We start from the raw sequence: 13,012 nt of genomic DNA, 5'->3' as shown, positions 1-13,012 counted from the left end.
TGGCTGGAGATCTCCCTGGCTGGCACCTGCCACCTTCACCGTGCTAACAACCTCCCTCACCCCCTGTGTTTGACCTGAACTTGGGCGTATCAGATTGCAGTATTCGTACAACCCAACCTCGATGAATACTCGATCTCATCAGAACATCTGGCCTGCTCGGTAAACTCAACATTGAGCCACGAAGATCAACTGGCCTCGATCCGGATCCTTTGCGCTGATTTTGTTTTCCTCTGTACGCTCCTTCGAACAGAACTTGCACAGTTTTCCGGGCCGCTCTCATCGGTCATCCTCCGCCCAAGATGTCGCTTCAAGTCCGAGGTCCAGACTTCTCGGTGACGAAGCAGAAGGCCCTTGAAGATGCGAAAAAGATGCAGACCGCGGTGGATGACGAGGTGACAAAAGCTGGGCAGGATAAGCCGCCCTATCTTCTGAATGAACTCATTGGCAAAGGAAGTTTTGGGCGTGTTTACAAAGCAACCGATATCAATACTAGCATGCTGGTTGCAGTCAAGATTATCGACATTGAGGAAAGCGACACTGTCAACCCCAAGCTCGCCGACACGTTCAAAGAGTTCCTAGCCGAGGTCAATGCCCTCAAACTTCTCAGCGACAGCGGCGCCAAAAACATCAACCATGTCATCGACGCGTTACCTGTTGGCCAGTCCATGTGGATGATTACCGAGTACTGCGCCGGCGGAAGTGTGGCAACGCTCATGAAGCCTACAGCTCCCGGTGGCTTGCAAGAGAAGTGGATCATTCCTATCCTCAGGGAGGTTGCTGAAGCCGTGTCCTGGGTTCACCGGCAGGGGATTATTCACCGTGACATCAAGTGCGCCAATGTCCTGGTCACTGAGGCTGGCGGGGTGCAGCTTTGCGATTTCGGAGTCGCTGGCGTGATTGAGACAAAGTTCGACAAGCGATCAACCTTCATCGGAACCCCTCACTGGATGGCACCAGAACTTTTCGACCAGTCGACGTCGTATGGTACCGAGGTTGACATTTGGGCGTTTGGCTCCATGGTGTTTGAAATTGCTTCTGGTCTTCCACCGAATGTCATGGCCGGCGTCGATGTTTACCAGCTCGGCAACTACATCAAGGCGCACACGCCACGGCTTGAGGGCGACCAGTACTCCGATAGACTGAAAAATCTGGTTGCCTACTGTCTCGAGGAGGATCCCGCCAAACGGCCGACTATCGAACAGGTCCAGAAACATCCTTATATCGCCAACACGGCCCAAGAGTACCCAGCCTCGTCACTAGCTCTGTTGGTCAAAGGTTTCAAGCTTTGGGAATCACAGGGCGGCAGCCGTAAATCTCTGTTCGCCCCTGGCGGAGCTCAGGGCATGTCTGGCATGGACGATTCTGACTTCTCGTCTACTGCGATGGCGAATGACGAGTGGAATTTCAGCACGACAATGGCATTCGATCAACAGGTATTCCAGAACACAGATGCCCAGGCAGTCTACGATGTGTATGGCTCAAACGTGGATTTCGACCCTGGGCTTCTGGATGAGATGTCACGAGCCAAGCCAAAAGCCCGGAGGAGACCGCCGCCTCAGCAGCTCGCCGCCATGAAGGTCCCATTAGAAAAAGTATTTGACCCGAACACGATATCCAACTACGAGGATAATTCCAGGGCATATTACGGCAGGCCGATACCCCCACCGACTTCGGACCTTCCTCTGCGAGACGATTCTCTCCAGTCTACGGCAGTGAGAGAATCCCTCATTGATCTCGATGCCTCGCTGTCCGGCGGCGATCTCGCCAACTTTGTGGACATGGACACTATTAGAGCTGGCGGCCCACGCGTGTCTGTTGACTACCACATGGGAGATGAGCCAGATTTTAACAAACCGCCTTTGAGCGACCCGGCGGATATGAACCCGAATAGGAAAACACAGGACTGGAAGTTTCCTTCCATGGCCCCGCCGGCTTCAGCGAACCCAGAAATGTCCAGGTTTCCCTTCAACGAGGATCGTCCGTTTCACGAAGACCGATCTTTTAGCGAAGACCGTCCCTTCGTGTTTCCTGCCCTGGAGGAGGATCGCTCGGCACCGAATCCTGCATCCCGCCCACAGATGTTTCACCACCAGACTGAACCAGTTCCCGCCCCTTCTTATGGCAATGACTTGATGGCCCCCCGACCGAATTCTCAAATGAATAACCGGGAATCCACTGGCAGCTTGATTGACCTTGACGAGCTTATGGTCCCAGAAACAAACTATCAGAACAACCGCGTGTCAACCGGGAGCCTAATCGACCTCGACATGGGCCTGGCCGACCCGATGCCGGAGCTCACTCGTCCCTCTACGGCCAACTCAGATGCCGCTTCTGTGAGCGGCTCAGACATCGGGATGGCAAACCCCTTCGACTTGGAGCGCCACGCTTCCTTGTACGTTCCCACAACCAACCGGGAGCCGTCCATCTATGTTCCAGCGTCAAATCGCGAACCATCCATCTACGTGCCGGCATCCAATCGAGAGCCTTCTATCTACGTTTCGGACGACTCTGACTTCGCTTCGAAGATTCCTCGAGATGAAGACCTAAGCCTTGCTGACTTGTATATGGCCGAGCCCGGCGCTACCGTTCGGCCGTCAAATGGCCAGAGTGGATTAAGGTTGAACACGCATCGGTCGTTCAACAGCGTCAACAGCGCCGACTACTCGGACCCTGAGTATCTGACTCCACAGCAGGCCGCCCTACCGACTCTGCCCCTCGGCGGTCCGCGCTCAACGGGTAGTCGGGATAGTGGTATCCTCCCCTTACCGCCACCACCTGCGCCGCCATCAGTAGAGGTCATGCAAGGTTCGGCCAGCGCGGATGCCGTGAAAGAAGAGCTGAGGCGGATGGCGATGAGTCTTGGCGAGCACCTCAGTCATGCGAACCAGTACCTTTCAACGCTGCCGGTGCGTAAGGGTGGAAGACAAGATATAATGGGAGAGACAAACTGAAGACTGTCAGCGTGTTTGGAATTGTTTTATATACATGAGCAGTATTGACAACATGGCAAGTAACTTTGGTTTTCTTGGGATGGCGGCGTTCAGGCCTATCAATTGTTGAAGAGGAACGGGCATGATTGTTCCGAATTGGATGAGAGATGGGCCCCATGAGGACATTTCTTACTAGCTTTGCACGAGACCACGGTCATATGTTGTTATTTGGTAATGTCATCATTTCCCTCGGACGATGCTATCTCTGTACGATTGTACCCTACGAGAAACCAATCATGTCACCCAGCAGCAACGCACGGTACTTTTCCGTCGCTTCCTGCAGTTTTATCAGTACAGCGGCAGAGAGCATTTTGACATCGTTTTCCTCTCCGCCGTCGTCGCCGCGCGTGCCGCTGAACACTCCGCTGACCCATTCCTGCGTCTCAACAACCTCGCGTGGGTGCGCCTCGCACAACCGCCGCATGTCCGAGGCCTCATTGACCTCAAGCAAAGCAGCCAATGCAACAAGCAGCGCGTGCGTTCCGGGGACGTCGCCGTTGACGTGGGCGCGTACGCCAAGGAGCAGATCCCAGAGCTCGGCCGTCATCTGGGGGAGAGCCAGCGTAGCGGGACCCGCGGCGTGGATGATGACGGCCAAAGTCTTTAGATAAAGGGAAAGAAGGTACGGCTGGATGAAAATTCCTGATCGGGTGGAGTGGGATCGCAGTGCGTGTTGGAAACGAGCGGTCAGAGGGAAAAAGTAGGATGTGGCGAGCATGGAGGCCGTCGTGTTGGGAATGGCGCGTATGCGGGGTTTCTTGGAGAACTTGGAGGGAAGACGAGATGTGAATGTCGAGAGTTTGAGGACATCAGGGCCCGTTGCTGCGTCTGCTGCACCAGCGGCTATGGGGGCGACAAAGGAGGAGATCAAGGAGTTGGCGATGGTGTCGAGGGCGTTGGCGGGGATGGCCTTGAGATTCGACGTGGAAGGGTACTGATTTGATGGGGGCGAGGGATCGATGTATAGCGACTCCATTCTCTCGGGGAGGCGCTTCGAAGGAAACGACGCCGCGGCGGCGTGCTCCGAGGTGTCGAAACCGGCGAGCTCGCGGGCGCTGAGGCCAAGAACGATGAGGACCGACGCGCGTTGGGAGACAGAGTAGTCGCCGTCGAAGAAGGTCTTTGCAAACCACTGGCCCATCCTCTGCGGCTGGGCGACGATGACAGAAACCATGCCCTCAAGGCGGAGCTCGTGGAAGCTCTCAACCTCGAACTTATCCTCGAGTCCAACAAGGAGAGTCGCAAGCTCGTCGGCATGGGACGAGACCTCGGTGCCGAAATTGGCCTTTCGACGAATCAGGGGCGGTGCTGTAGTGAGAGCGAGTTTTTGTTTATCGTAGTTGTCGGTGTCCCGTAGGTAGCTGATGAGGTCGCGGATGTAGACAGGAGCTTTCGGCTTGTCGCGGCGGACAAGCGTCGCATCCTCGTCCGAATCTTCAGCGTCATCTGCGGTCTTGGCGTAGGGAACGAGGCCTTCGTCTTCGCTCTCTGAATCTGAGACTTCCTGGATGATAAACTTGGAAGAAGCAGCAGCTGTTAGCTTCGGCTTTGGCGCAGGCTTGGGACGAGACGCTTTTGGCGCCGGCTGTTGCGTCTTCTGTTCCCCTTTGGGAAGGGTGATCAAGGGGTCAATGGGTCCCGTGTTGTCCAACGTCTTGGTGAGGTCTTTGTAGAACTTGGCTTCATCGGTCGCCAGCTCTTCCGTCTTGAAATCTAACTTCTTGTCGCTCCCGTCGACGAGGCCGGAAAGCGCCTCGGCAATGACCATGCCCAGGAATCTGGCTTTCTCTTGTGAGGCGCCGATTCTGTTCGAGACCGTGTTCAAGTAGCTCGAAGACCGCATCAGCATCCTAAGCTTCAAGGGTGACAGCTTGTTCACGTAGCTGGCGCTCAGGAGCAGGACCTGGGCATGGACTTGGTTCCAGTCAGTACGTACTTAGCAAAGGAGTGCTAAACAATCTCACCTTGCTGTTGCAAAATGGGAGAGTGCTTGATATAGAGTTGGTCGCCAAACTGGTGAAGGCTTTTATCAAGGACAAGGGCAACGCATTCCCTGTCTTGGGCGAGTGCAGCCAGCACCGCGCGCCTTATGCCAACGCCCTCGCCAAGACCAGCACCGGTTGAGTTGGTTAGCCAGGAGATCAGATGGGCTTTTCGACTTTCGTCATTAGAAACCACTTTCTCTATGACGCCTGCAGCAGCCGATATCGCTGTATTGGGCAGCAGTAACTCTGCGTCGTTTAGCTGGTTGAGGAACGCCTCTGATAGATGCTTCAAAACGGCAAAGATCACCCTCTTTTGTTCGAGCTGGGAGAACTGGCTGAAGATCTTGAAAAAGGCTTTGCGGCTGTCCTCAGATCCGAGCAACATATCTCCGACGATTTGCTTCATCAGGCTGTCTGAATAAAATGTCAGCGACTCTGTTCAAGCTTTGGAGATCCGATGCCTACCAGAGTAGCCCAGACGAAGAGATCGTGTGAATATTCCCGAACAAAGCTTGGAATCATCAGACGAGATGTCACTCTTAGCCCAACACACGACGCTCCTGCCCAACCACGTGCTGTACTGCTGTCCGTCTGCGATCCAGAGGCTGTCTTTCGCGGTTCTGTCAGGATTGGCGATGGCGTCTGCCTCGCTTGCAATGGAGACAAGCCTTCCGCCGGCAACCAGTGCCGCAAACTCGTGCGACAATGGTCGTCGTCTTGCTGCAGAGTCTAGTCCCGAGCTGCTTGCAGTCCACAGCGCAGCGAGGTGCTTGTCGTTGCCCAAGACCGCTGAGCAAACCTCGAGGAGCACATTCAAGTTGAGCACTAGGTCCGGACGCTTAATTTCCTTGGCGCTAGCTTTGGATTCCTGGATCAATGCCTTCATGCGCGTGATGATGGCGTTGAGACCCGTAACGCTTCTCAGACATTTCAACAGCAGCTCGACATTCCCCGGGCTGTCGGCGTCTTGAATGCTCCGTTTTCCAGAAGTCTCTTCCTTGAGCAATGTCCAATAGTTGGGAACGATTTCCGTAACCAAGCACTGGATGATCTGCGCGCCCTCAGGGCTCGGCCTTGCAACTTCGAAGCCTGTGATGTCAATAGCGCCTTGGTCAAGGGACTTCAGAACGGCTATAAGGCTGTCATAATCCGGTTGGTTCTTCAGGATTTCCAAAACAGCTTCAACGGTAGTGGCGCCAGAGCTATGCTTGATAGTTTCTTCGGGATTCTTGCTCGGTTTCGATTCTTGCCAAAGAGGCTCCTCGGGCCTCGCCTTCAAGTAGGTCTTGCTGACTGGGGTGAAGAAGTCCATCGTTTTAAATCGATTGTTGAGCATTGAATGGCGGTACTAACATGTTGTGTGAGAAAACGATATAGAATCTTGTTTTACTCGTATGCGGATTGGGCGTACTGGATACCGCTGTGGGTGATGTTCCCTTGAAGCTTCCTCTGCCTCGGTATTTCATTTCTGGGTATTAGGATTATTGGGAGTTGAATTGTTCCTTCTGGAAATAGGTACCTACAGGCAATCACAAACGGCAGACCTTGTTTCCGCTCACCCCACCATCTTGCAGACACCCCCAGCCGTGCCCCGCCTCGGATACCGATAAGACTTTGATATCGGTGGTCGTGCACAGACGCGGCTTCTAGGGATCTTGTCGGTCCCCTCCACCTTGCCGAAGCTGAGCTTCAACAAGAACACAATCCCGACGATCGTCTTCCCCCCGCTACCATTTGCAAGCGTTGTTGGCTTGATTCCCACTGAACATGGCTACCGAATCTCCAGTTCCGATAGCCACTGTCCCAGTTTCTACCACAATTGTTGACGAGGCGAAGCGATGGTGGGGGTTTCTCTCTAACGCCCCCAATGGCTTGTAGTATACATTTGCTGATTCTGGCTTGAATCAGGACCTACCTCGACAACATCCGCAAAAACCCCGGCCCTTTTAGTGACCCCGATGTTGCTGGAACAGAAGAAGCCTTCGAGCAGTTCGATAAGATCAAGGTCTTGTGAGTCGAGGAACAAACAGATTGTTTGTGCCTGCTTGCTGACAAAAGTTCGACAGGGTCATGTTCGTGATTGACTCCCCGAGTACGAAACATTGCAGCTGACATCTACCAAGCGGTGCTGGTGGTCTAGGATGCGAGATCTTGAAGAACTTGGCCATGTCCAAGTTCAAAGACATACATGTCATCGATATGGGTAGGCAGGCATTGGCCCGCTTCCGGAACTCCAGCCAAGGCTAATGGTTGTCTAGACACCATCGATATTTCGAATCTCAATCGACAATTCCTCTTCAGGAAGTCCGACGTGGGCAAGTTCAAGGCCGAGGTTGCGGCTCAGTTCGTCATGCGACGCGTCAAGGGCGTTAATATCACGGCTCATAACTGCGCCATTCAAGACTTCGACCACGACTTCTACAAGCAGTTCCAGTTCGTGATTTGCGGCCTGGACAGCATTGAAGCCCGCAGATGGATCAACGCAACGCTCGTTCAGATCGCCGAGGAGGGCGAAGACCCTGACTCCTTGATCCCCATGATCGACGGAGGCACAGAGGGATTTAAGGGACAGGCTCGAGTCATTGTACCCTCGATTACCTCGTGTATCGAGTGCCAACTCGACATGCATGCGCCAAGAGCTGCAGTTCCCCTCTGTACCATCGCCTCTATCCCCCGTCAACCCGAACATTGTATCGAGTGGGCTCATGTGATTGCCTGGGAAAAGGAGAAGCCATTCTCCAAGTTGGACAAGGACGACTCTACCCATGTGTCATGGCTCTACCAGAAGGCCCTCGCCCGGGCCCAGGAGTTCAACATCGCCGGCGTGACGTATGCTCTTACGCAGGGGGTCATCAAGAACATCATCCCCGCAATCGCGTCTACGAACGCCATCATTGCAGCAGCATGCTGCAACGAAGCTTTCAAGCTTGCCAGCTCGGCCGCGCCAACGCTTGGAATGGAGGAGAACTACATGATGTACTCTGGTAACGACGGAATTTACACTTACACCTTCAAGCATGAGAAGAAGGACGACTGTCCTGTGTGTGGACAACAGTCGCGGCCCCTGGAGGTCGACCCCAAGAGCACGCTTCGGGATCTCCTTGACTCATTTGCTGTCCGTCCCGAGGCTCAGCTCAAGAAGCCGTCGATCAGAGCCGACAATAAGACTCTGTACATGCAGTCCCCGCCGAGCTTGGAGGAACAAACACGGCCCAATCTTGAGAAGACTATACTGGAGCTTGAGTTAGAAGACGGGCAGAATGTTCTGGTGACAGACCCTGCATTCCCTCTCCTCCAGTTCAACTTCTACCTGCGGTTCAAGACCACATAACATGACACGGCGCCTTACGAGTAATGGTGGATGACAATGAAAGCATGCGTATCCTGGACACGAGAAACGTACGAGGCATGCTCACACAAAAGAAAGCAAGCGACTAGAGGCAAATGAACGAGAATAAAAACCGATGACATAATTAACTTTTTTCTTGCCATTGCCAGCCAACCCTTACGAACCAGAAACGACGGGATATCTATAGGTATGGTACATATGCAGTGAACCTTCATCTAACCATGTTGATGACCTGCTGCTCAAGACGCATGCACCTCGTCTTGAACTGCTTAACCGACTCCAAAAACAATTCATCGCTGTCCCACTGTCCGGTGCTCTCGATGGAGAAGATGAAGTGATCCCGTACCCGGCCTAGCTTGACCTTGCCCTCGAACTCGGGGTGGCGCAAGCACTCGCGGCTGACTGTATCCTTCATGGCGTCCTTGACAACGGCCTTCTTCTCGCCCTCTTGGCCCTCGTATCCGCTACCAGCGACAGCAGCCTCCTTTTTCATAACCTTTTCGATGGCGATAACACCCTGGGGGAAGCACTTGGCAAACTTCTCGGCGTCCTGACCCAGAATCGGACGCGTGACGGTGATGGTGGGCATGAGTCGGTACGAGGCGGTGGCAACGGGGGAGAACTTTGCGTGGTCGGCGCCGATGCCCTTGTGCATGTGCATGTCGAGCTCGATGCACTGACCGGGCCGCAGCTTGGCGATGAGTATGTCCGGGTTGACAGGGCGGATGGCGTCCTCGCCCGAAAAAAACTCGAGCTGGCGGCCCGTGGGCACGAACTCAATGTCTTTTGCGTAGACGCTCGCGTTATGGAAGGCCTTGTCCGGGTCGGTCTCGCCGGGGGCGGCGTCTGAATTGCGAGTGCACTCGATGCGCAGGCGTAGCTGGACGGTGTTGTAGTCGAAGGAGCCCTTTCCTCCTTGCTCGGGCTTGCGGTACCACTTGAGGAACTTGTGGATGCCTTCGGGGTTGCCGGTGAAGGGGATGAGGCCGAGACGGTGGGCGAGGACCTCGTCCTGGATGACGGAGGTGTTGTTCTCTATGTAGACGTTCTCGATGGCGATGGTAGGGATCTCTGCGATGAGGATGCGGCGGAAGGCGTTGGCGATGGAGGCGTCGACACCAACGAGGGAGAAGGAAGCCTCGTGCTGGGCGTTGTGGTGAAACTGGACGCGGAAGTTGGAGGCGAAGCGGTCGAGATCCCACGAGTGGTCCTCGCCGGCGTAGGTGCCCGGGTAATCGGTCGAGCTTACATCGGTGACGGTTTCCTTGTTGACGCCGACTATCTAGGACGCGATCTCGTCAGTACTCGGGACTCAATCGCATTCTCTACGACTGCCTTCACTTACCCTCCGACGGTCGAGCTCGGCTTGACTGGGTGTTGAGGAGGGCGCCATGGTGTGGTGTATGTGGTATGGCTGGCAATTGCGAAAAGTTGCGATCGCGATGAGTGGGAAATAATTTTTTGACGGACCCCTCTATCCAGGTACCTACCCATACACCACCGAGACTAGGCACGCATGCTGATACATGCACATCCCACAATCTATCGCCACGCCTTCTATGGTTCAGTGGAGCTCGGACGCTTCCCTATTCGTCATTCCACCAGTTCAGATCGACCGGCAGAGAGGATTGATTACATTGATTCCATAACCTTGAAAGCCACATTTGGTGTTTCTTAAAACCACCCTTTAGTTTTCATGAAAATGAAGCGCGCAGCTAGCTGCATGGCCACTTACAAACTGTACTAAAAGCATAAAAAGAGACGATGTACGAGTGTTGAGACCAGCGATCCTTCTCCCATTGGCGACCCTCCGTCATGACTCATGCCCATCGTTCTTTTCGCCTCTTCATCTATCAGAAGTTCGCTTCTGTAACGCCATCCCTTAAGATCACTATACGTTAAGACGACCTCTGGCGACGCCTATAATGTTGATTGAAAACTTAGTGTTGCGAGTTGAGGATATCCGCTACAACTAGTTCCTGTAGCTTAACTTCTCCCGCTTCAAGTGCTCGGCAACTACTTGCGGAAAACTATCGACGAGGGTGCCCATCTCTGCATTCCAGCCTAGCCTCTTCATTCTCGACGCGCCGATACGCATGTTGATTCCATACATAATGGCAATGTGCAGGGCCCAGGTGTCCAGCGGGGGCGGCGGGGTGTTGGGGTCGTAGTCGCTCCCAGCGATGCTGGCCCTCGCCGCTTCGGCCACGTTGACTGACTTTATCTCGGTGCTCTCAATGACCCTTTGCTTCTTGAGAACATGCACAAGATGTTTCATAAACGTTCCGAACGAGATGTCCTCGCTGGTGCCAAAATAGTAGGCATCTGGACCCCAGATGGGAAATGGTTCAGACTCGCACACACCGTCAATGGCCTTTCCAACGAGGATCATATACATCCTTGCGAGGTCCAAGACGTGGATCCAGGCGTGGACGTCTTGTCCCCCGGCGATTTGCCAGCCCGACTTGAAAGCACGGGCGGTGAGCAGGATGGCGGGCATCGTGATCGGTGTCGGGTGCTCAATGGAGGGACTCATGCCGCCAACGAACCCCGGCGATATGATGGCCACGTTGACATATGGGGCGGCGTCTCGCACGATCTTGTCAGTCACAGCGTGCGTTTGGGCGGCCCCCTTGAACGCACAAATGTCTTGTATGTCGACGATATCGTCCCACCAGCGGGCGTCCTTGGAGCCTGTGGGCTCGTCCCAGATAAGAGATGCGCCCGACGTATGGATATAGCATGGCGTATCATTTTTGATAGTCTCGCCTCGCGCTTTCAACCCAGAGAGGATCGCCCTGATTCCCTCGTCGTGCGTGATATCCGGAGCCGTGTTGATGACGATATCGGCTGCCTGGCTACACTTTTCGAGAACCTCGAGGTCTCCCGCGTCGCCAACGACGCATTCAACTTGTGGGTAGACTGTGCCCAGACGCGCGGCCTTGGCCTCATCTCGCACCAAGACTTTTACATTCGTGTGCGCATACTTCCGGAGAAACTGGTCAAGCACAGCACCGCCGATGTGGCCTGTGCCGCCGACACTGTGAATATTGATTGAGTCTGGTTATTTCGGAAACGAGGAATAGTGAAGATTACTCACAAAAAGACATGGACCATGATTCAATGTCTTGGGCTGCGACGTCGATGAACACGAGACCACGAGATCTAATTTTGAACGAGAGCCACGAACAACCTTTAATAATAACGCGCAATTACTATCAGACTCCACCAGTAGACTATCTGTGGAGTCTCATGCATTAAGAACAGCTCTCGCATCTGTAATGGGTGGTCGCACTTGTTGAGGTCTGCCAAAGTGGGGAAACGACATGACGGACATGGGAAAATGGTAGGCCATCTCCACGTCTCCGACATGAGCTTATCGGCATTGATACTCGGTAGCTCTTCTCTTTCGGGTGTCCGACGGCGTTTGATAGTGCCTTTCGGTCCGGGGATGCCTTGAATTCGACCCTCGTCGACACAAAGTCCGACAAGCCCGGTGCGGTGGGATATGAACCGTGTCTCCGACAACCACCTTCCTGAGCTTCTTCTAGTGGTTAGATGGATCGGAATCAAAGGTTTGTAGGGGACCAGCGAAGTTCCTAGATAGGTGTCTTAAGATGACGAAATCAAGTCTGAAGACCTTCAGAAATGACAATATCTATGCGTATCCCATGTATGGTCCAAGTGTTAGTCCAAGGGCCTTTGGGCACCTGATAAGATGACCTTTATGAGGGATATTCTATGTATGATTCCATGTCCGTCGGCAAGGGTCTTTTGATACACATCAGAATGTAATGGAAGAAAGGGGGCATATGTGAGCTGAATGAATTGATAAATCTACAGGGAATGTATTGTGGGTAGCAGGCAACTGTAGACATTGAAATATTCATCCACCCCATGAGAGCTGCTTCGCCAAGGAAACAGGGGATCCATTTGCTTGGGGTGTCAATTTCAAACAAAATAGTTCAACGCCAAAGGCTGTAGAGCGACCACACTGGGGAACTCGTTACAAGCCGTATGCCTACATTCCGGGATCAAGATTAACTAAAGATAATTGCATTATGATATTGAATCCACCAAACGAATACTGTTTTGGGGAAGATGCTCTACAGGCAGCTAACACGTCGAACTTTGCTAAACGACGTTGCACATTTTTCTTCTTTTTTCCCCCGCTTCAGTACTAATGTCGACTAGGCAGGTAGGTAGGTAGGTAGGTACCTAGGTAAGGTAGGTACTTTAAGTGAAGTGTAAGCTGTGGTCATAGTAGGTAGCTTGAGTTGAACGATTAGTGTAAAAAATAAAAATAAAAAGGAGGTAAGAACGACCCCTGGGATATTTTGTACCTTCCTTGCCAACAACGGAGGGCTGCTCCTTCCTCTAACGTTCATACCTCACTACCTACCTTACTTACCCTACCTATAATTTTTTAGTCTATATCGGGGGTAACCTACTCACCTAGGTAGTCAGTCTTCATCCTTTTGCACAGAAAACAAAACCTGCCAGGCTTACACACAAAATCTTTAGACACCAACTATAGCAAAAACCAAATCATCTCCTCAACACAAAATTCAGTTTCTCTAAAACGTTCAGACAGACAAGACTTGTGTTTCTCAAAGGTAAGAGTTCCTGTTCATGAACCAGACCAACCATTCTTCACTGGTGAAAGATTAACACATTGTCCAACACAA

The 13,012-nt window shown here is 53.1% G+C and overlaps 5 protein-coding genes across 5 annotated transcripts; 2 read left to right on the top strand and 3 right to left on the bottom strand.

Moving 5' to 3' along the window:
- The first annotated feature begins 34 nt into the window (after positions 1 to 34).
- On the top strand, positions 35 to 3,027 carry CDEST_02618 (Putative serine/threonine-protein kinase, active). The gene has a single exon (XM_062918777.1). It carries the CDS (start codon positions 300 to 302, stop codon positions 2,949 to 2,951), a length of 2,652 nt encoding a protein of 883 aa, XP_062774828.1. The 5' UTR covers positions 35 to 299; the 3' UTR covers positions 2,952 to 3,027.
- On the bottom strand, positions 35 to 6,462 carry CDEST_02617 (Putative telomere length regulation protein). The gene is made up of 4 exons (XM_062918776.1): positions 6,387 to 6,462; positions 5,441 to 6,323; positions 4,955 to 5,389; positions 35 to 4,904 (listed from the first exon to the last, which is right to left on the bottom strand). Exons 2-4 carry the CDS (start codon positions 6,309 to 6,311, stop codon positions 3,211 to 3,213), a joined length of 3,000 nt encoding a protein of 999 aa, XP_062774827.1. The 5' UTR covers positions 6,312 to 6,323; positions 6,387 to 6,462; the 3' UTR covers positions 35 to 3,210.
- Positions 6,463 to 6,641: 179 nt separating this feature from the next.
- On the top strand, positions 6,642 to 8,441 carry CDEST_02616 (Putative THIF-type NAD/FAD binding, E2 binding, ubiquitin-activating enzyme, ThiF/MoeB/HesA family). The gene is made up of 4 exons (XM_062918775.1): positions 6,642 to 6,816; positions 6,884 to 6,985; positions 7,099 to 7,178; positions 7,234 to 8,441. The coding sequence occupies exons 1-4, from the start codon at positions 6,743 to 6,745 to the stop codon at positions 8,304 to 8,306; spliced, it is 1,329 nt and encodes a 442-aa protein (XP_062774826.1). The 5' UTR covers positions 6,642 to 6,742; the 3' UTR covers positions 8,307 to 8,441.
- A 1-nt stretch (position 8,442) lies between these two features.
- On the bottom strand, positions 8,443 to 9,829 carry CDEST_02615 (Putative DNA-directed RNA polymerase, 30-40kDa subunit, DNA-directed RNA polymerase, insert). Its single transcript, XM_062918774.1, has 2 exons — positions 9,670 to 9,829; positions 8,443 to 9,606 (listed from the first exon to the last, which is right to left on the bottom strand). Exons 1-2 carry the CDS (start codon positions 9,715 to 9,717, stop codon positions 8,536 to 8,538), a joined length of 1,119 nt encoding a protein of 372 aa, XP_062774825.1. The 5' UTR covers positions 9,718 to 9,829; the 3' UTR covers positions 8,443 to 8,535.
- Positions 9,830 to 10,139: 310 nt separating this feature from the next.
- CDEST_02614 (Putative NAD(P)-binding domain, NAD(P)-binding domain superfamily) lies at positions 10,140 to 11,480 on the bottom strand. The gene is made up of 2 exons (XM_062918773.1): positions 11,425 to 11,480; positions 10,140 to 11,365 (listed from the first exon to the last, which is right to left on the bottom strand). The coding sequence occupies exons 1-2, from the start codon at positions 11,439 to 11,441 to the stop codon at positions 10,297 to 10,299; spliced, it is 1,086 nt and encodes a 361-aa protein (XP_062774824.1). The 5' UTR covers positions 11,442 to 11,480; the 3' UTR covers positions 10,140 to 10,296.
- Positions 11,481 to 13,012: the final 1,532 nt, after the last annotated feature.

Source organism: Colletotrichum destructivum, chromosome 2 (assembly GCF_034447905.1).
Source record: "Colletotrichum destructivum chromosome 2, complete sequence".
NCBI classification, from domain to species: domain Eukaryota; kingdom Fungi; phylum Ascomycota; class Sordariomycetes; order Glomerellales; family Glomerellaceae; genus Colletotrichum; species Colletotrichum destructivum.
Note: the sequence above shows the minus strand (reverse complement) of the source record. Positions and strands in the feature narration are given on the sequence as shown.